General features: G+C 45.1%; 1 protein-coding gene across 6 annotated transcripts; it reads left to right on the top strand.

The window, feature by feature from the left end:
- Positions 1-2,341: 2,341 nt before the first annotated feature.
- On the top strand, positions 2,342-21,721 carry RD3 (RD3 regulator of GUCY2D). Of its 6 annotated transcripts, XM_051615242.1 has the most exons (4): positions 2,403-2,408; positions 2,882-3,027; positions 13,117-13,429; positions 21,279-21,721. In XM_051615242.1, exons 3-4 carry the CDS (start codon positions 13,134-13,136, stop codon positions 21,574-21,576), a joined length of 594 nt encoding a protein of 197 aa, XP_051471202.1. In that variant the 5' UTR covers positions 2,403-2,408; positions 2,882-3,027; positions 13,117-13,133; the 3' UTR covers positions 21,577-21,721. The 6 variants fall into 6 exon arrangements, with proteins under 6 accessions (XP_051471203.1, XP_051471202.1, XP_051471207.1 ...); XM_051615243.1 differs by lacking the exon at positions 2,882-3,027 and having other exon boundaries at positions 2,342-2,408; XM_051615247.1 differs by lacking the exons at positions 2,403-2,408; positions 2,882-3,027 and adding an exon at positions 2,631-2,661.
- Positions 21,722-21,910: the final 189 nt, after the last annotated feature.

The raw sequence follows: 21,910 nt of genomic DNA on the forward strand, positions 1-21,910 counted from the left end.
ACTACTTTGACACTGGAATATGAAGGCTCTGCAGCCAGCATCACAGTGGCTGCAGCTGCAGTGTTGGTAACGTGCTCAGGTGAGTCAGGGCAGCATCTGATAAAGCATGAAAAATAGCAGTCCCAAATGGACAGCACTACAAATTACAACATGGTGAAACCTGATTGTCATGCTGTGTCCTGGAAAATGTCATGTTAAATAAAGCTTTACTCCATCTATGTTACCAGAGTGCTGCTACTAAGCAACTGATGATTAGAGTGCTGACTGATCAGATAAGTCATATCAGTACGACTGTAATAATCCTTTGTTTCAACTGCAAAATAAGGTACTGAAGAGATAAAATATTTTTTCCTTTGTGAGGCTTATGTATCTTACTCCTGAAGATATTCCCCAGTCACCAGTGTCTCTGATCCATGGCAGGAATTTCCCAGAAATTCAGTGCATTGAAAATATACAACTCACTTACCTGGTACCTAAGTATTTTCAAGATGGGGTTTGTTCCGCGTTAGTCAGAGCTGGTTACTTTTGAAATAATGGATGAAAAAAAAAGGTCTTTAGCCATGTAAGATGACTTTTAATTAAAATTCCCTGATGTCATGTTGAGCAGAGCATGCCCAGAATGTTACAAGCCTCTACAGAGTGGGTAGTATCCTGGGCTGGAGTTGAAGCTCAGGACAGTCACATAATCCTCCACAAATAATTAGAGCAGAAAATGCTTCTAATCTCTTTGTTAGTCTGGTTGTGTTATTTGATCTAAAAATAAACTAGACATTAAAAAAACCCCACCTCATACATTTTAATTTAGAATACACTGGGCACCTTTTTAACCTGCAGTTTTTTATCTGGTCTGTTTTGATTTATGCATGTGCTGTACAAACATGCATGGTCTGAAAGGCCACCATCCTCAAGTAAAGCATGAATATGGAGGTGTCAAAATTTTGCCCCAAATTTACAAAGGTTTTTCAGCAGGGAGTTGACTGACTTTACACCCAGGCTTAGGTTTCACACATACTTGAATGACGTCACCAGTCTGTGTGCTTTCCTTAACCAAGGCCCTGAGATCCTCTGGCAGAGCTCAGCTCCCCTTGAAGTTGGCGTGGGTTTGGCCGATGGCACTGGGGATGTCTCTGTGCGTTTCTGCACTGTGGGAAGAGGCAAGGTTAGGAGCCATGGGCTTGCAGAGGTAATTCCTGCCTGGGACCATGAGTGTGGCCCCATCCCCTGACAAGAGGAGCTCCAAGAGGCACAGGGGCCTGCTCCCTCACTGCCACAACGCCTGTCATCGCCTGTCTCTCTGGTGGTCTCTGGGCCAGTTTTCACTCCTTTTCATCTCACTGACCCTGTGCTAAATGCAGCTCTCCTCACTGACCTCTTACTAAACACAATTACTTCTCAGGGTTTCCAAAATCCACACACATCCCTCACAGCTCCCTGTGCCCAGACCCCTTCTGGTAATGCACGTGTTTTTCCCAGATGAAGCACGACCCTCTGACACTGCCTGTCCACCTTCCCAACAGCACAGCTCTCCCTCCTCCTCCTTGTCCTCTTGGCCTCCCCCGCACTCTTCCATCTCCCATGCCAACCCTTCCTCCTCCTTCATCCCTGCAAACACAGTGAAACCTGTGTGACTTTTGTGACTTGAAGCCCCTCGGAGAGCTGCGGTTATTAGTGAAGATGATAAATTGAACAGATGCATTCATTGCGCTGTTACTTACCAGCACAAATTTTATCACAGAATTAATAAAAGAATAATTTGGGCTGGAAGGGACCTTAAAGATCATCCCACCCCACCTGCCACGGGCAGGGAAGCCTCACACTAGATTCGGTTGCTCCATCCCACCTGAACACTCGAACACTTCCAGGACGGGGCTCGCACGACTTCCCTGGGCAACCTGTGTCAACCCCCTTCACCCTCATGGATTTCTCCCTAACGTCTCACCTCAATCTACCCTCTTCCAGCTTAAAGCCTTTTGTTCCATCACTACACGCTCTTGCACGAAGCCCCTCCCCAGCTTCCCTATAAGCCCCTTCAGGTACAGGGAGGCTGCCACAGAAGTCTCCCTGCAGTCTCCTTCGGGCTGAACAGCCCCAGCTCGCTAGCCTGTCTTTCCCAGGAGAGCTGCTCCAGCCCTCTGACCACCCCTCGCTCCAGCGGGAACCACCTCCAGCGGCGAGTCCCGGCGGGAGGCCGCGACCCGCGCCCCAGGACGCCCCGGCGGAGCTGCCGCCGCCGCCGCCGCCGGGCCCCGCGGGCTCAGCCGCCACAGCAGCCCCGGCGGGCGGGCAGGCGGGCGGGCAGCCCCGGGCAGGGGCGGCCGGCGGCGGCTCCGGGCGGGCGGTGCGGAGGGAGGCGGCGCTGCCCGGCGCGGCGCTCGGGCTCGGCGGCGGGGCGGCAGCGGGCCGGCGCGGTAAGGAGGAGGGGATGCTGGGGGCCCTGGGGCGCTGCGTTTCCCGAGCTCTGCCGGCGGAGCGCCCGGCTCTTGGGGTTTCCCGGTTTCGGCCGTCGGTGTGGTCGGTCACGGCTGCCCGCGCCGGCAGGCTCCGTGAGGGAGCGGCGGCCGCCCCGCAGCCCCCCGGCCGCGGGGCGCGGAGCCGGGAGGGGGACCCCGCAGGGGGAGGAAGGGGTGAAACAGCCGCCCTGCTTCGGCAAGTCGGGATTCTGTGAGCGAGTTTCCTTTCTTTTCACTGTGGGCTCAGGTACAGGTTAGAAAGCCCCACCAAGTTCTCAGGTGTCGGAGGGATTTTTAAACAGGCAGCGAAGTCTGCCAAAGTGGAGAGGCATCAGGTTTTCGGGAGGGGCAGCTGTATCTTGTAGGGGTACTCGACCGAGGCCTAATAGCTTAAAAGCACTGCCGTCAGCTCAGCTGTTATCCCTCGTCAGCAGGGTAATCCGCGCTGCGGGGTGGGTGGAAGCGTGCCGTGCCCGCTCGGAGGGCTTGACTCCGAGCCGTGTCCTCTCCCTGGTACCCGCTTCGCTCCCGCTGGGTCCGTCTGTCCGCGCCAGCAGCGGGAACGCTGCTGCCACAGGTGAGGCGGGATGGGCGGGCCGGGAAGGGGGCTGGGGTGCTCCCACGGCGGTCCCAGGCTGGGCTTGGAGGTGGACCACCGGGCTGCCTGCGTGGATCAGCACCGAGTAACTGGTTGTGTAGAGAGCAGGCAGCCCGGGAGGAAAGCACGGTTCATGCAGCCTCACACTTATGCTGCTCTTAGCATCCCTCGTATCTGTCCTAAGTGTCTTCTTCAGTGTGACCGTCCTCTGTGTAGTAGCCCCAGTGTGGTAGGTACCACTAGGGTCAGATAGCTTTGGAGTTATGGCAACGTGACTGAGAATAGGCTACACTCTACCTCTCTTAATGCTAACACATTCGTTAAATTCTGTCTCAGGACAGCGCTCTTCACTGCTTGTATGGCTGCTTTCTGTAGGTGGGATGCAGGTGGGTCATTCAGCTGTTGCAGGAAGAAAAGCATGAGCTTTCCCAGAGCCCTGCTGGTTGTTACTCATGCTGTATGGGATCTCTACGAAGAGAGGCTTACCTTTTCACTCTACATTTAGCATTCTTCTTTTGGGTGCCAATTTAAAATAACATGTATTTCATGTGAATATCAGGAAGAACTTCTTTACTGTGAGAGTGACAGAGCACTGGAACAGGCTGCCCAGAGAGGCTGTGGAGTCTCCTTGGCTGGAGACATTCAAAACCTACCTGGACGTGCTCCTGTGTGATGTGCTCTCGATGATCCTGCCTGGCAGGGGGGTTGGACTAGATGATCTTTCCAGGTCCCTTCCAACCCCTAGGATTCTGTGATTCTAAAGTAACTTCCATCACAAGGACCAACCACTAACACTAGTCCTAGTACCCTCCAGTACAGAGAAAACTCTCACATAGGCTAATAGTTCTGCAGAGCTGAGAGAGAGTGAGACTTGGAGGATCTCCAGGAAATATTCTTTCCGATAGATACTATAACCAAAGTTCACTACTAAACAGAAATGTAGGGGCGTCAGTTAAAATGCATTCTCACCTTATGATGCAATGAATTAGTCCTGCTTTCACAGCAGAATCAGTCCTTGGTCTGGATGAAGAATGCACATCTCGCTTACCCACTTTCATAGCACTTGGTCTGATCGACACCACAATATAGAAATAAAAAACCACCAACATTTTAGTGGACCTGACAACAGGTGAAATATGCTTTTGGGTCTGAGTTTCAAGCTCTTATTTTATATCATTCTACAGCTACAAAAATCTGACGTGAATGACAATATTAGAAACTGCAGCTTGTGACATTACTGCCCCTTTAATAATGTCGTGTAGTTACAATGACAGTAGAATAGAGAAAGATGAGCTGGGGATCCCTCCAAGTTTTAATTTTGAAAGCCTTTTGTGTTGGAGCCTTCCATCATATGCTATTGTTGCTTTATTGCAGCAATACTTTTTTTTTTTTTTGTGGTTTCAGTAGTTTTAATAACATGAAAGCTATGTGTTTTGTTGCTTTCTGAACTCTCATTTACATGGTTGAATGCATGGTGAAGAATAGTTCAGGCTGCTCTGTCCTGACTGAAACCCTGAATTTGTAGTCTGCAGAGATCAAATAAAATACAGAATTCAAGTTGTGTTTGATCCATCACAGCAAGATAGACGTATCTGAGCAAAATATTGGAGTTTTAATAACAACATGGGCAAACAGAGCAAATTACTGTGTTTCAACTTCCTGGCCCCAGTAGGTTTAGGTAACAGTCCAGTATAATGCTATGATACAGTGTTTTTCTGGTTGCTATTAGAAAATACTGTTTAAACCACAAGTGGGAATTTGGCATGAAAATAGTCCTGTTTCTCAGCAGATGGAACTCATTTGCTCTGATAAGCAGACAAACTGTAAAATGTACTCTGCTTCATAAGCAGATTTGAATAGCACCCACCCTTCTGCTTCTGCAGATAACACCAAGATTATCTTCTGTAGACAGTCCTAGGCATTAGTAGAGCTCTAGGCTATTGGGCCCTTCCTTCACTTTTTCTTTAACATCAGTAGACTGGATTTTCATCTGGAGTTAATCAACACAGCTCTTTTATTTCAGTGAGGGAAATCTGTTTTAGATTGGTGCAGCTGTACTGTAGATTGTGAAGCTGTACCAGTTAGATCAGCTACCTTCTTTTCATGTTTTGACTAGTGATTGAAAAGTATCTCAGTCATACTGGAGCTTGGAGCCCAGTTCATGTTGAAGTCTTGGGATTTTTTACCCCTCTTGCAATCAAAATGCAGATGTAAAATGCACCAGATAGACTTGTTTTCCAAAAGATTGAAGCTCTAAGAATGTATTACAAACTACACAAGTGCTGGGGAGGTGAGACCAGTATGTATCCTGTGTTCTCAATTTTAAAGAGTTTTATTAGAAAAAAATCTTTTGAGGGCGAGTAGCTGTAGAAAATGTGACATACCCATGTATACTGTAACTGCTGTGGTGTTTTCAGAAGGCCACCCAAGCTTTTCTTTGGTACCATCTTTGTCTCTCTTTTGTCTTGCAGCACCTTGTGATATGCTTTGCACGTGCTTCTGTTATGCTGGCTAATGGTGGTTTTTACAGTTCTGCCTGTTCACAAATGGCTTAAGTGACTTCTAACTCTCTGTGGCAATTACACCAGACAAAGAGCCAGCCTGTTTCTATAATGTTGAGAATGCAAAGTCTGCTGGAGAAAGACTAATACAGAAATTAGACTGTATGCCAAATGGCAGCATGCATTGCACACATTTTTGAGAGAGCCTGTTATTCAGAAGCAGTCTTGGGCAGCAGCAGGAGCTGTCAGCCTGCAGCACGCTGCTCAGACCATGAGCTCTGCCCTGCTAGGGGCAGACAGGTATTACCTGGTGTGCAGGGGCCTGCTGGGTGCCACAGTGTCCTGTCGTGGTGAGCTCATCCTTAAATATTGCTGTGAGGCTCTTCTTGCTGTCCTTAAACCCCTGCAGCCTTGAAAACTTGACAATAAATCGTGTTTCATTTAAAGTGTTGGCTATATGTCTGTTGTTCAAAACTCCTTACTACTTGTAACAGGGTCACATCCCTGAATATATTTTGACTACTGTGAAAATATTTTGTTCAGAAATAGCTTGTGTCCATCGCAACAAGAGAATTGGTATCTCATAAGATGAAAAACAAGTTCTCTGGCAACCTGTGAGTGTCCCCAAGAGTTCACTCTATTCTGCAGGTCAGAATGAGGAATGATGCTGTATTAGTATGATGATATTTGCATCGCTTTTAAATTTCTTGATTGAAAAGCTCTTTCTACTGCTTTTTTAGCATTAATTGCCTCATAGAAACTTTGGGAGATAGATACGGGTTCTCAGGCTGGTGTTATAATAATTTCCATTGAGATTACAATCACACGACAGGTAGCTGTAAACATCATAGCCTTCCATGTCACTAAACAAGAAGGAAGGTTCCAGACAGATAGGAAATAGAGCTCTTTTGACCCTGGTAAGGTAGAAGTCTCTGTGAAGAGGATAATGGTAAGTAACTCTGCAGAAAAGTGGTGGAGAACAGAGAACAGGGATTATTTACAAAGCTTAGATGCACTATATAAATAAAACTGAGAAGATATTGGCAGCAGTTTCTTAGAGCTTGCTACAATTCTTTGTATGGAACAAAATTAACATGTTTATTGTAGGAGAAATAGAATTTGGGATTAATCTATGATGCTGTTCCTACTGCATGCAGGTATAGCTAGCAGCATAGCCATGACTATGAATTCTGTTTGAGAAGCTGGTTAAATGTTGCATCAGTTAGCACATGCAGAATTCAGAGATGGATGTAGCCAAACCAGCTTTAGTCTACCTTTGAGTTGCAGTCTAGGGAGATACTAGATACCCTTTGCTATCCAAAGGACACCAGGCTTTTTCTGGATAATGTAATCCAAACTTTACTAAAGAAGCAAATAAAACAAAAAGTTTAAAATGTTCCACAGTGTCATATCATCCATTTTGCCTGTGACTGCATGTCTTTAAAAAGTACAACAGGAGCACAGTTTGGGGATGGAGCTTTTTCCAATTCTCTTAGAAATAATTTTCATGGTTTGTTACCCTCTGATCTGGCACATGTGGAAAAAGGTTGAGTGGGCATCTTGCATGAACCAATTCTGTCTCCCTGCTTTCTGACTGTAGTAGTACAGAAATATTACCCACAAGAAGGGAGGAAAGGCATTTCCAAGCTCCTCAGCCCTGTTTGTCAGTATGCGTTACATGGATGACAGTGGATTTCCTGGGACTCTAATCTATAGCCAGCTGAGTGACAACATTTCCATTGACATCACTGGACTTTAGATTAGGCTCCTACTCGTCCAGCCCCTTAAGACTTTGCTGCTGCTCTGACATAATTGCCATACCCCTAGGTCTACTGAGAGTCACTAAGGACTGTCAGTAGTACTCCTGGGCTGATAGACTGTGAAGGCCATGGCGAACCACAGGAGGCTTGTGGAACTGTTGGATGTACCTTTATAGAGACTCCAGCTATACTATTTTTTTTTTTTTTTTTTTTTTCATGAATGCACATTTCTTACCCTCTGCCTACTCCTTTCCTGTCCTGGAGGGTGCTGGAAGATGGAAACCAGGAAAAGGATCAGTGGAAAGAGATTTTTTTATTCTCAGAAGTTCATTTTCTACAAGGCAAAGAGGTCCCATTGATTGACTCGTGGTTTCCCAGAAAGCAGCCCTGCTGTAACAAGCCTTAGCAAGTGGTGATCTGGCCTGCAAGAGCTTGAAGGAGACTGATGTCTGTCGGGTTATAAGAACAGCCTCCAGCTGGCCAAAGAACAGCCAGAGAGAGAGCTACAGAAACATATTCCCTTTGTTAGTAAAAGGGCTAGGAAAGACTGAAATCCTGTTCTAAGAAGGTGAAAAAACAAATAAGGTATGTTAACTTCAATATTTCTGATGATTCTGTTTTGCACTCTCTGGAGCAAGAGGAAGTCATGTGGAAATACGGGAAAAGGTAAAAAATTGGAATGTGAGGTGAAATTGTACAGAACATGCTGTGAGAAGAGAATGGAGAAAGCTGTAAAGTATTGAGGAGAAAAATGCAGAAATTGCTGACAATGTGGAGAACAAAAATGGGATTTGGAGAGAGGCAATAACCTTCTTTAGAACTAGAGCTAATAGGAAAGTTTTACATTCAAATGTCTTGGAGAGAATTACTAGTGATTACTGAAAACTGAAGAAACCCCTCAGAGGTGGTGTAAGAGAGGTAATGGTAGGTACTCCAGACTTCAACATAGCTAAGGTAAATGTGTGCTTAAAACTTGCATTCAACAGTGTAAGGAGGAGGTTTGTCTTCTAAACAAAGGTCTAGGGTCAATGAAGCAAACAGCTTGAAACCCAAATCTTTTTCTAGTGTGGAACTTCTATAAACCACTCTGAAATTTTGCTTGAATAACACCAGAGTAGTTCATCAGCTAGATGATATCGGCTCCCAGGATAGATTCTTGTGAGAAATCAGAAGAATGGACTAATTGGACTAAAGATCTGTATTCAGCTGGGGCAGTGTCTCTTTCTTTTAAAATTTTAATGTGAATGTTTGAAAAGTGTAAATTTGTCCTTTTCCCCAATAAGAAGGTCAGGCTGAAACTTTTGCCTTCCTTTAGTTGCCCACATCCTGCTGGCAGTTCTTTGAGTTTTTCCTAATAGGAAAGGCATTTTGAACCATTTAATGATTAGTCTGCATGTGAACTTTAAATTAAAAACAGCTGCCACAACTAATGGAGCCTACAGTAGCTTCTGCAGTAGTGGGAAGAGTGGTGGCTTGTCATGCCTACGAAGTTAGAGATGGCCAATTTCCAGCTCTCAAAAGGAGGAGATGATGGATGAGAGATGGGGAGGGAAGCAATCTTGTACAAACAAGACTCCCTTAGCAACAGCCAGCACAAGCTACTAGTGTGCCTGAAATGCTTGCATGGGACTTTCCTTCATTTGAGAAGAGGCCATTTCAACTGCAGGTGAAGTGCTTTTCTTACTTTATACTCTTCTCATATGGAAGCAGCTTTTTCAAGTAATGTATGGGAGATATGTGGAAGCCCCATTCAGAGTCAGTGGTGTCCATGTTTCCTTTTCAAAAGCCAATCTGCCTGTTACCAGTGCTTCATGAAAGCTGTGGGACAGGGCAAAGTTCAGATTCAGCAGGCCTTGATCAGAAAATGAGTCCAGAATACTTTTCTGAGTGATTCTCCTCTGCAATGCTAGTGCTAAGTAAAATGGTTCTCCTCACACAGAACTACTTGCTTTGAGGGAGACCTGCAAGATAAAAACATAAAGGTAGTAAGAACAGCCCAGGACCATGTGAAAGCCGGGGCAGGTCAAATTAGAACCCAGGTCTCTTTGCTGTCTTTCCCAGTTCTGACCACAAAATTCCCCCTTGCTCCTCTTATAATTAATCAGCTGGTGAACTAGGAATAGCTGGAAGGATACTCCTCAGCTGCACTGCTTTATACTGATTTACCCCTAATGCCACTGAAGTCAGCAGAGCTAAACCAATGTGAGACCAGGTCATAGCCAGAGTAAGGGCAAAAGAAGCTAACCCTTGGCTGATAAAATACAGACTGACATGCTCACCTTTAACAGACAAAGGCACAAATGGAAATAATGATACCTTAATTGGTCAGGTACCTGAAAAAGCTTATGAAAAATTGCTGTTGTCACGTAAGCTGAAAAGAAAGAGGAGGCTCTGAAATAATTTACAACAGCTTGTGGTGGGTTCTGCTGCTTGCTTTTGCTGATAGGGCTCACCTGTGCAGTATGTAAGGGGTGATAAGTCCAAGGAAAAGGCCTTAAGTTTTAAGGATCTTCATTCTCAATAATGTGTAATGGTGAGTGGAGGCCACGGTGTAGCAAGATCCAGGTATGTTTTGAGACGGTGGGATTATGGAGTTGAAGTTGTCGGCACATCAACTCCAGCCTGAGTTTGTTCATATGTTTTGAGCTAGTAAGGCAGCAGCTGAGTGCTGTGTGTTGATTTGGGAGCTGTTAGCTGGAGCCCTGGCAATGAAAGCAAATGAAAGGACCTGCTGCTCCTCCTCCTGCAGAGCACAGAAATGAGATATGAGCAGGATTACTTCCAGCAGCTGCTGACTACAGCTGCTATCATAAGGATAATCATAGCTGATACTCTGGGGCAGAAACAGCCACTACAGTGACCTCTCATGTATGAGCACTGTAAACTAGCAAAGGTGTTAATGTTTATACAGTCTCAGAAGAGTACCTGCAGCCTTACACACCTATGCCCTGTGGAAATTTTCGGCCCTTTTATGTCTTCCTTCTGAAGAAACTGGTATTGCTTGCTGGGAGAGGTAGGATATAGGACTAGAGAAACTTGTCCTTCAATGAAGCTTGCCAAACATCCTGATTCTAGAAAAACCCAAGCATTAGACCCTGACATAATTTCAAACCTGGGACACTGTACAGGCTATCCATGTTTTTGGACTGTTTTCATTTAGTGGTGTGATGTATTTGCATAATACGAACAATTTTGAAAGAGAACAAGGCTCTTTTATGGCAAGTGATGAAGACATGAAAGCAACTGAGGCACCCTTCTCACCTGGTGCAAATGGTGATGGTTTTCCAGGCACTGAAGGCAGAATCTGACTGCTCTTCTGGCCATTAGCTCTAATGGGAGGATTGGGTAGTGATGAGCTTCTGGTGATTTGCATTGTCACTAGAGGCTCTAGGCCCAAATATCGCAGCTTGAATCAAAAGCATATTTTTCTCCCTTCTGTGTCTGCCTTTGTGTCTCTGTCAGAGTAGAGAGGATTTGCTCAGGCCCTGCAGAATTGGGCTGTTTAATCCATTGCCCTCATGTTAACTTTTGATGCCATATCCTGATTGGGATGCTGCCAGGAGAGGCCTTTCGGTAATCCCAGCTGCAGCCATTATTTGTGCCACCCCTTCTCCCTGGAGGCTAGTGGAAGGGAGCAACAAGGCACGTAAGTGTGCTGTGTGCAGAAACAGATGCTGTTTTGCTCCTGGTTGGGTCCCTAGTGCCTGCTTTGGACTCTATTGTGTTTAAATACAAATACAATAGTTAATAACTTTGTTCCATGCATTGTCCTCTTGAAGTGACTACATGAAGGGATAGGCTGGGTGGGGAGTTAATTCCATCTTTTGCTGAGCTGATTGGTGCGGTTTGTTCTGCCTTCTAACTGCCTGGTAACTCCCCAGCAGCAGAAACCTCTCACTTAGAAGTAGTAACAGTTTAAACCTGGATGTGCTGCTGCTTTCTGCTCAGCCACGCCGCAGTTCCCTTGACACTTGATGTAGGTGTGTGCTTCCAGCAGAGCTGGTAGCTGGACTTCAGCTTGCAGAAGATGGTGTAGCCTCTCTATCTGCTTGCAACAACACATTTGCTAAGCAATGGTTAAAGCTTTGCTTGGCCTTCTAATCAATGCATCTGTTGCTCCTGCCAGTACTGCTTAAGTATGGGTGACCTCTACCACTTTTGTTAGAGCAGCAGCAAACCTACCTGGGCATTTTGGGTTTGTGTGGCAACATTTTGGTAGTGTGGAGGCCACGTGGTTTCTGTGAGGAGCTGCCCATGTCTGATAGAGCCAATGCCAGCTGGCTCCAAGACGGACCCAAGCTCATCAGTGAAGGTGGTAGCACCTCTGGGATAACATATTTAGAAAGCGGGCAGGGAACCAACAACCTGTGCAAGACCAGCAGTGGTCAGAAGAGAGAAGGTGGAATACATGAAACAGCACTGCAGACACCCAGGTGAAGAAGGAGAGGGAGGAGGTGTTCCAAGTGCCAGAGCAGAGATTCCCCTGAAGCCCATGGTGAAGGCCATTGTGAGACAGGCTGTCCCCCTGCAGCCCCTAGAGTTCCACAGTGGAGGAGTTGGGCACCTGCAGCCCATGGAGGACCCCATGCTGGAGGAGGTGGATGCCTGAAGGAGGCTATGACCCTGTGGGAGGTCCATGCTGGAGTAGGTTCCTGGCAGGTCCTGTGGACCCACAGAAGCAGAAGCCTGCACTGGAGCAGGTTTGCTGGCAGGACTTGTGGCCCTGTGGGGGGGACCCATGCTGGAGCAGTCTGTTCCTGAAGGACTGCACTCTGTGGAGGGGATGCACACTGGACCAGTTAATTAAGAACTTCCCACTGCCTATGGGAAGGACTCATTGAAGATGTTCGTGAAGGATTCAAAGGGAGGATGAAGGAATCCTTCCATCTTCCCATGGGAGGGACCACACACTGGAGCAGGGGAAGGGTGTGAGGAATCCCCCTGCGAGAAGGAAGGAGGAGCAGCAACAACGTGTGATGAACTGATGACAACCCCCATTTCCTGTCCCGCCTGTGCTGCTAGGGTGGTGGAGGTAGAGAAATCAGGAGTGAAGCTGAGCCCAAGAAGAAGAAAGGGGTTGGGGCGAAGTTGTTTTAAGATTTTATTTTAATTCTCATTATTGTACTCTGATTTTGATTGGTAATAAACTAATTTCTCCAGTCTGTTTTTTCCCACAACAGTAACTGTGGAGTGATCTCCCTGTCCTTATCTTGGTCCGTGAGCCTTTCTTTATGTTTTCTCTCCCCTGTCCAGCTGAGACGGGAATGATAGAGCAGCTTTGGTGAGCACCTGGCATCCAGCCAGTATCAATCCACCGCCCCAGGTCAGCTATCCTGCTCTCCCTGAGGATCCCCTGCCCGCTAGAACATGGCTCCCAGCAATAGTTTTTGCATGTAGGGTTGCTGCAAGGTCATGCTCTCCCACAAGGGTTCAGACAGGTAAGCCCTAGCCCCAGCTCTTCTGTGTGGGCAAGAGAATGCTGCTGAACCTGGGGAGGGCCCAAAGTATCCTTATAACTTGACTTCAGACATAAGCACTGTGACTGTCATGTAAATTATGTGGTGACTGAAGTTCAAGGGAAACAGTGTCTCTTTGCCCTTTGTCTCACCCTCTGCACAAGTTGGCTGCTATGGGTGAGATTTCCGAAGGTGCTCAGCACCAATGACTTCTCAGTGGGTAATCCAGTAGCACTTTTAGTGACTAACAGACTGGAGGGGTGTGTGGAGGAGGATGTTCTCAGCTGAGGTGTGTTGATGATGGCTCTTTTTTTTTTCTCTTCCCTCCCTACCCTCAACCCCTTCCTAAAGAAGACACACAGGGCACTATGTCACTGGCATCCTGGTTCAGGTGGAATGAGCCCCCAAACCGCTTTTCCCAGAGGACCCCCACAGAAATGGTGGTTGAGACACTAATGATGGAGCTGAGCTGGCAGACCAAGCAGGCAGAGAAGCAGCAGCGAGAGCGGGAGAACGAGTATCGCAAGATCAAGACTGGGGTGGACTACGGCTGGCTGGTCAGCTACCCAAAGCAGAGCTATGATATCAGCCCTGGAGAACGCCTGCAGCTGGAGGATATGTGTACCAAAATACATCCTGCCTACTGTGGGCCTGCCATACTCAGGTACAATAAGAGGTCTGATATTCCAGACCTTTCCTTTCCCCTTCTCTATGATATGTGTGGAAGGAACAAGAGTTGGTAGGACCAACAGAACAAAAACTTGGCATTTTGTGTCTTAAGTCATGTTGGGACAGTGTCTTTATGGAAAAAGGGAAATATAATGTTTTAAGTCAGTTTAAGATGGCTGTGATTTCCTCCAGGAAGTTAATAAATGCCATTTGCCTCAGAGACTGGCTTGAGTACTTGATGCATGAGTATTTTAGGAGTACTCCTAAATACAGCAGCCAGACAAGCTTTATCTTGCCTGATGCACAGTTACCATTTCAGTATTGTGTTGGTATTTGCTTCAGTCTTTAGAATCTTACAACTATCAAGCTTTAAACAGACCTGTGGAGGTATGTCTTTCAACCTCCTACTCAGAGTATGGCCAACTTCAAAGTTCAATCTATTCCATGCTGACTGTCTCTGAGGATGAAGATTTCACAGCCTCTGGACAGCCTAAACAACCTGCTTTGGTGTTTATCCACTCTCGGTGGAGCTTTCCTTCCTTGATTTAAGCTGTCCAGCAGATCTATTGAGGCACTTGTCATAGCGTCATAGAGCTGTCAGGGTTGGAAGGGACCTCTAAAGATCATCTAGTCTAACCTTCCTGCTAGAGCAGGATCACCTACAGTAGATACCACAAGAACACAGCCAGATGGGTTTGGGATATCTCCAGAGAAGGAGACTCCACAGCCTTTCTGGGAAGCCTGTTCCAGTGCTCTGTCCAGACTAACCAAAAGGTGCTATTGTGTTTTCCAGCCTGTGAACCAGGTTTTCCCAGAGAAAGGTTTCATTGCATGTTTCTCACTCCCCTACCCTCCCTCCACACCCTTGAGATGGAGTAGGATGCAGGTTGCTTCAACTGCAAGGTGGTGCTTCTGCCTGCAGTATAGAAGTAGACACAGCCTCTTGGACTTGCTGTTGAACCATTTAAGTGCTAGACACAGCAATGCTGTTTGCCAGTGGAGTAACCTTCTGTGAGAATGCCTTCAGAAAATTATCTAAGCCTGCTGTAGCATCCAAACTGGAAGAGAAGTGACTCTTGAGTGGGGGGCTCTTCTAAGTTAAACCCTCTCACATAGCACAGTGCTAGTGAAGAGTAGTGACTCTGAAGTCCAGCTTAGTCAAAGCAGAGTTGTGAAACGGGCTTTATAATCCAATTCCCCTGTTCCAATGTGTTCTTCATTCAGGATTAGAAAGAAGACAGCCCTGGCAGGCCACATACAATGGGGTGCTCAGCACCCTGCAGACCCTCACTGCATATGCTGGCACCTGTTTTTCTTTGAACAAATGAATCTGCAGCTCTTCAACTACAGCCATAAGTGGTCTGCAGTTGTTGGCCCTCTGTCTTACAGTGGGGGTGGCCAGGAAAGGATGACAAAGCTACCTCTCTAGCTACTATCTTGCCCAGACTGAACCTTGGAAGGAAGCTGGCACAGGGCTTTGGCTTTTTCAAAGACTGCCATAGTGGCAGAATTGGAGATTTGGGATCACTCAGTGGCTGAGTTCTCTCCAGAAGGTTTGCTGGGAGCAGCATGTGCCTTTTATTTGTATAACTCTGAGCTATGCTGTAAACAAGCCACTACAAACCCCTTGGGGTTCAGAGTTATTTTCGCCATCCCCAGGGCCACTGAGCAAGGCCTGTCTGGCAAACAGGTTATTTCCATGAGACCAGGCTTCAGTTGCTGGAGTTGGAAAGCCCCAAGATTCATAATTTCCTTCAGAAAAGAATTAAGATGAGCTATCTGCAACTTGCTGCTGCTTTGCTTTTATGTTTGGGGTTTTTTTGCCTTCTTTTGTTTTTTTTAAACTGAGATCATGCAAGGTGCATGTAGTAGCTGTTGACTGTCGTTGAGGATTCAGCATACTGTTCAGAGTGGATAAACATGCTCAGCCCACTGAGGTGGGTTCTATGTGGGCATAACTCAAAAAGGATAAAATAATCCTGTTAAAAATCCTCTTACAAATTGCTATTGTAAGCTATCAGAAGTTGTACTACAATATGATCCATTAGGTGGCATGTTTTTGTTTGTTCCATGCTATGCAGTTTGTGTGGTCAGCAAAGCCACATTAAAAAACCAAGGCTTGCATAACCTTTGTTAGTTCAGTTCTGTGACGTGAGAAGGGAATGTCATACCCTCAAAAATGGTAGAACTGGTTTTGGTCAAAGCTTGCTCTGGTAAGCAATTTGTATGTGAGGGAGGGGGCAGTGGCATCAGTGTAAGGAAAAAAAAAGAAGGTGACAAGCAAATACAACAGTATGGACAATGACATTATCTTGTGTATAGCCTCCAACGTACCGTGCCTTGTAACTTGGAGACTTCTGGAGCCAGAAGTGGTTCTTCTGTCTGTAATTGCCCTATGTGGCTTTTCCTTTCAATAGTCTGTTTAGGCTGTGGGGTTTTGCTTTTCTTTTTACAACTTCTGTAAACTTGTAGCATTTGTGGCACCTTGTGACAGAGTTCCATATCTGAACTACAACTCTGCTACAGAAAACCTGTATTTTGCTTGTCTCAGACTGAAGTGTACAAGTTTTATTAGAATATCCCTTCTTCTTGTGTTGGAAATGTGAACAGTTGACCTTTCTTCTACCTTCTAACTGAGAGCCATGTGGTTCAGAAATCATCATTGCTGACACGGAAACAGTGAAAAAGAATGGGGTTTGCCATGCTAGGAGCTGAAAATGTACAGGAGAAATAACGAGCAGGCAATCTAACTGAAGGTCAGCCAAAACTGAATAAATTCTCCCCTCAGAAAGTAGGAGAATGTGGAAACTTCCCCAAAATTGCACAAGACTAGTATAATAGAAATTCAACTAAAATCTTCACATTTCCAGTTAAGTACTGTAATCACAGGATCATCACACTGCTGATGTTTCCTCTTGAGTGCCCCGTGACTTTCTGATATATAGTACATTTTAGAAAAAAACTTCCACAAAAAAAATCTATGAGCTTGCATTTGACAATTCAAAGGCAGAACATGTAACTTACTGAAGCCCTTGGTTCTGTCTGGAATATTAAGCTTGATCTTTCCCTTTCCATCTTAGACATTTGAAGAGCTGAAGTCCTTTTTTATGTACTCGACAAGCATGTGATCCTCCCAACAACACAAGCAGCATGCAGCTTGCATGCAGTTTGTTTTGTTTGTGTCATGCAAGGTCTCCTTTGTGAGATTCTGTGATCAAACAGAACATAACATTTTTGTGTGAGTTGTCAAGAGATGTCACTTTATTCTCCAAAGGTCTACATAATTATGTCCTTTTTTGTGGCCACAGTCACATCTACTGAGAGGCAGAGTTTCTACGAATTTGTTTCTTTGGACGTGGAGACAGCTGGAAAGGAGCACTTCTTCAACGCAGGGGTGGGTTTCAGATCCAGTTTGCCTGTTTTGTGTGTTGGGTCAATAGAAACTTTTGAGTCTCTTGAAATTCCAGAAGGATTGAAGTACACTGTAGATACCATCCAAAATCTGGAAACTCTGACTCACCTCACACACCCAAGTGCAATAGATTTTTTTGTAACTTAGCTTTATGTTACTGGGTTGGAGATCCTCAGCTATACTTAAAATCAAATCCAGCAGCCATTTGAAGGAAGTGACAGGGATTTTGGTGAGGCCCTTTGTACCCAGTTGCTAAGGTTAAACTGCATGAGTAGACTAGTAGCTTGCTAATAGAGTGCAAGACTTTTGCCATCTTTACACAGAGCTCTGATCAGAGCTACTTATGGTCTGTTTAATTTCTTTCAGTTTCAGCAAAAGTGAAACAGTGTGTCCTTTGCCTAGGGAGAAACTAAAAAAAACCCCAATAGGGAAATGTAAGCCTGCATTTCGGTGATATGTTATTAATACCACAGGCTAAAGGGCTTCAGTTTTCTAAGGACTGTGTACAGCTAAAGTGGATTTCCTAGTATGCTTGAATGTAAGACAAATTACAAAAATCAGAAATAGATTTATTTGCAATTTTGATCTTAAGTTTGAGGTGATGTGACATGAGTATTGCAGTTAATGTGAATGCCAGAGTCCTCTCAGAGTCAAGCAGCCTTCTCTAGCAAAGCTGTTCATAGCTTTACAATATAACCAGAATTCCTGCTCCAAATATAGATTCAGGAGTCAGCAGCTAATTAATAGAACTAAGCACCCCACGTTTTCTTTGAGTAACTAAATCTACTTAGAGCTCCCAGTTCAGGCAGGCACTCAGGAATACACTGGACTATAAGCATATTGTTTAAGTCCACAGACTTCCATCGGATTTAACAGGTCATTAAAGTTCAGGCTGTACTTAGGAAACCTATTGAACTGGGGACCTACAGAATAACACAGGCAGGTGACAGCACCTAAAAAAAAAGAAAAGCAGTGCCAGTAGGATCCAAGCACAGCCAGATTGTTAAAATCTGATGGCTGTGTAAGGAAACAGGCTACAATTTAAAGAACAGATTTGTTTCAACTGTGATTAAAACTCAGCCTAAACTGGGGAATGTGCTCATCCCTGTGTGTGCATACACACACAGGGCTCCCCAGGCTTCCATGATGGCTCAAGATGAGTTTTGTTGACAGTCACATCTAAGACTGTGTGATTTGCATAATATATTATCAGTTAGCTACCTGTAATACCTTCTTTCACAAGTAAGATTGATAGGTATACTTTTCTGATGAGTAAGGAAACCCTGTTGAGGGATTTCCAGATATGGTTGTGCAGGTGTCTAGTTTGAAACTATTCCATGCAAAAGTGTAAGGGCATGCTAGAAGATAGGTGAGCTCTGTGCAATTTTGTGTGCTTAATTCCACTAAGCAGCTTTGTGTGGAGTTTGCTTGCCAGGATATAAGCTCATATTCCTTGATTCCAGTGGTTTTACTGGTTTTATATGTTGCATGTTTTGTGCAGAGAGCAGATTGCTGGATCATCCAGCACATGGACTTGCTTTTGCTGATAACTGGGGAAGATGGCTTCAATATTGTGTTGGTGGCTGCAGCAAAAATAATCTGTTTTCTGACATGCAGATGGGTTTAGCTAGACCTCAGCTCTTGATAACCTGTCCTTCCTTTCTACTGAAAAATATTGGTGGCATGTACACCTTTTGGATTTCATACGTGGCTGCCCCTTACACAAATGTGCTGGTATTGAAGTTACGTGGGTATTAATAAAGGGGCAAAGTTAGTTCATCTTACTGGGGGAGAGGAAAGGCCCCCCTGTCCTGTCTCCATCTGAATGAGAGTGGCTTTTTTTTGGATGACTGGCAGACAGCACGTGGGGTTGCTTTCTCTTTGTTTCTTAGACCTGCTCAAATCCATATGAAGTAGTCTTGGGTTGTTCCTGAAAGTCAGAGGTAAATCTTAACAGCAGAAGCAGAGTTGACAAAATAATTCTTGCTGCCATGGCTAAGGAGAGTGCAAACACACAGATAACTATGAAGGTGGAAACTTACACTGATTTTACAAAACTGTTTCAGCTAGATTGGTTGGGAGACAACACAGGGGCACCAGCATTTGTGCTCTGGGCTCAGGGGGGTAAATTTGCTGTTGTACCACCCATTTTCCCTCTTGTTCCCAGAGCCAGTCACTGTTCCAGTAATAGCCTGACACATGCTGCTACCGGCTCTGGAGCCACAATCCAGCACTATGATACACAGCCTCTAAAACTAGAGGCAGTGATGAGACCTTTTGAGTGCACAATTGCCAGTACAAAAGAAGAGGATGTACCAATAGGTATATCTAATATGCCAGCATCTCTTTTTAAAATACACATGGAGATAAAATAACAGAATGACTCATTCAGTTCACCTCTGCAATAAAAGTCCTTCAGAGGTGCTTTCCCTGGTATAATAATAATAGTAATAGTAATAATGTTGTGAAGGCTTGAGTTTTGATGGACTCATCGTGCTATGCTTCTGACTAGGGTAAAGGGAAGAATGTATTGTGAAAACTGTATTTTTGGTGCTTTGATAATGCAACTGGAGTGCCTCCTCAGAAGGCAGAAATGATGTTTGCAGTGTACAGCACATCTCTGTTACTGCTGTTAAGTGCTAACCCTCAGCAAGACCTAGTCTCTTGCTCTGTACCTGTACCCATGTGAACTACAGTGCCTCAAAGGCATTTTCCACCCAGATGTTCAAAGTTAGGAGCTTTTTTTTGGTGGGGAGGGATGTAGGAGGGAGATTAGGAATTAATCCAAAGCAGCTGAAATGGTTAAAGAACATCTCGGTGACTTTGGTAGGTTTTGTGTCGAACTCCTGTAGCTTGACCTTGAAAGGGAGTGATGCTTCTGCTGATACTGAGTTCCCCCAGCATGCAGTACTAGTGTCTCCACGGGGGTACACGTAGCTGCCAGTACCTGCTGTGAGAGCAGCACACTGAAATAGCTGGCATACAGCATGATGGTAAGGTGCATGTCCAATACCAGGCCTCCACAGTAAGAGTCAAAAGGCATAAATGTACAATGAATAATTTTATTTCTGGTTTTCTTTTGGGTACCATTTGGTACACCATTAACTAGTGCAATTTCAAAGTGCACTAAACTCCTTGTTACATTCCTAGGGCTTATTAAAAAAAAGGCAAAAAGGCAGGATCTTATTCCCTCAGCTTCTGCTGCATTTGTCTTATTTAAATGCAGTCCTACTGTTTTCCATCCTCATTCAGTTCTGTTGGAGAAAAATATCAAAATACAGTCTTTATACACGTTAGCTTCCATTAAGTACAAATACCTGTATTTTAGTGAATTACTAGTACTCTGTGTCTGCCTGTAGATGTAATTATGTTATGAACTGAATATTTAATAGAAGGGTAGCTGCATTACCATCTGTTGTGAATACATACTATTACAGATCAACTTGAATCTCTGTGACCAGGGTGTGAGCCTTGGGAGTGGATTCCACAGCCTCTGGGCTAGGGACCAAATCACCAAACAAGGTGACAGGAATGGTATGTTCTCTTCTTGGCTCAGCCCATGATCCACTCAGTGACTTCAGGAAAACTATTGTGTTCTGCAACTCATCTTTGTCACCTACAAAATAAGCAGTGATCATTCTCAGCTTCCCTGGTATTAGGCTAGCTTAATAAACATCAAAAAAACATTTGAAGCTCTTTGCTGAGAAAGCATTGGAGCAATTCATGGTTGTCTAATTAGATACAGCATCATGCTGCCAATCAAGGTGTTATCAGCTGAGCCAGGCCATTATCTTACAGAGATCCATAGGAGGATGCAGTACCACTGCACTGAAATTAAAATACTGAGATACTATCAAACATATAACAAAGAAGAGTTTTACAGGTTTTTTTGTGGGTCCAGTGGCCATTGGGTAATGCTGTGGGGAGTGAGAATTGGAAGCAGGGAAAGTCTAGTGGGACTTTCCCTGGTTTATCCTTAGCTCCTGGTAGGCAGCAGTTCAGTGACTACTTACGCAAGGATTTGCATTAGAACAATCACGTTTAATCAGCAGCGATGGGGACATTTTCCACAAACGTGACTAATTATTTTGTTTCTTAAGCTGTCCATAGTACTGATTTCTGATTTAATAGGTGGTGCGTGAAAAGAGCCCTTCCTGCTGTTTCATACTTCCCGCCTTCTAGCTTTGTTTGGTGCTCCCCATTATTTCTTGTGCTTATGAGAAACAGTGATTCATCACTTCCTTACATTCTCGGGCTTGCTTGTGATTTTAGAGACCTTGAGCAGATCTTCATGACCCCTCCCTGTTTTTCCCTTCAGTCCAGGGAGTCTTATTTTGCAGGAAGAGTGCAGGTTCTAAGCCCAGCACAGTGACTTGGCAGCAATCCTAATTTGATGTTTTTAATCAAAGCTGTGCCTTGACTGTGCTTTCAGATTCCGGCAACTCATTACTGAATATGAGCCAGAAGTGCAGGAAGTATCCCGGCTTTTCCGCTCTGTCCTGCAGGAAGCTGCCGAGAAGATCAAAGAGGAGGAAGAGGCCAAGAAGCTTGCCAGGCAATGGAACACAAAGAACAAATCCAGCCTTTCCTTAACAACATTTAAATCCCGGTCCAGGATTTCCCCATTCATCAGTGACATCAAGACCATCTCTGAGGATGTGGAACGGGGCACTCAGCCCACCAGAAGGATCTGGAGCATGCCAGAATTTCGGAATGCCAAGGATTACTGACTCTATACTGAACAAGGTTTTTAGACAGTGATCTTTCAAAATCCTGGTTAACCCTTTTTTAGCTCTACTGTTTCTTCTTTGTTCCAGCTCTCTCTCTTCCTGCCTGTCTCTCTCTTGGAAGTTGTGTCCATAGTAACTGCTGCTGATACCCGCAGTGCGTGGCACAATTTATTACCAAACATGTTAGTCCTTCCTTTAATTTAGTAGCTATTCTGTAACCTTAAGGGCAAGGCTCACTTACTATGTCATTTTTATTTCTGCTTTCTTGTGTAAAATTAATTAGTTTTGTGGTGTCTGTCTTCTCCTTTCCCTGCCCCCCACCAAGCCTGGATGT

Source organism: Apus apus, chromosome 3, assembly GCF_020740795.1.
Source record: "Apus apus isolate bApuApu2 chromosome 3, bApuApu2.pri.cur, whole genome shotgun sequence".
NCBI lineage: Eukaryota > Metazoa > Chordata > Aves > Apodiformes > Apodidae > Apus > Apus apus.

Excerpts from the sequence above, each read along its gene's own strand:
- RD3 (XM_051615243.1), top strand. The coding sequence starts at position 13,134 with ATGTCACTGGCATCCTGGTTCAGGTGGAATGAGCCCCCAAACCGCTTT. Across the intron at positions 13,430-21,278 it reads TGTGGGCCTGCCATACTCAG|ATTCCGGCAACTCATTACTG; the intron begins GTACAATAAGAG and ends CTGTGCTTTCAG.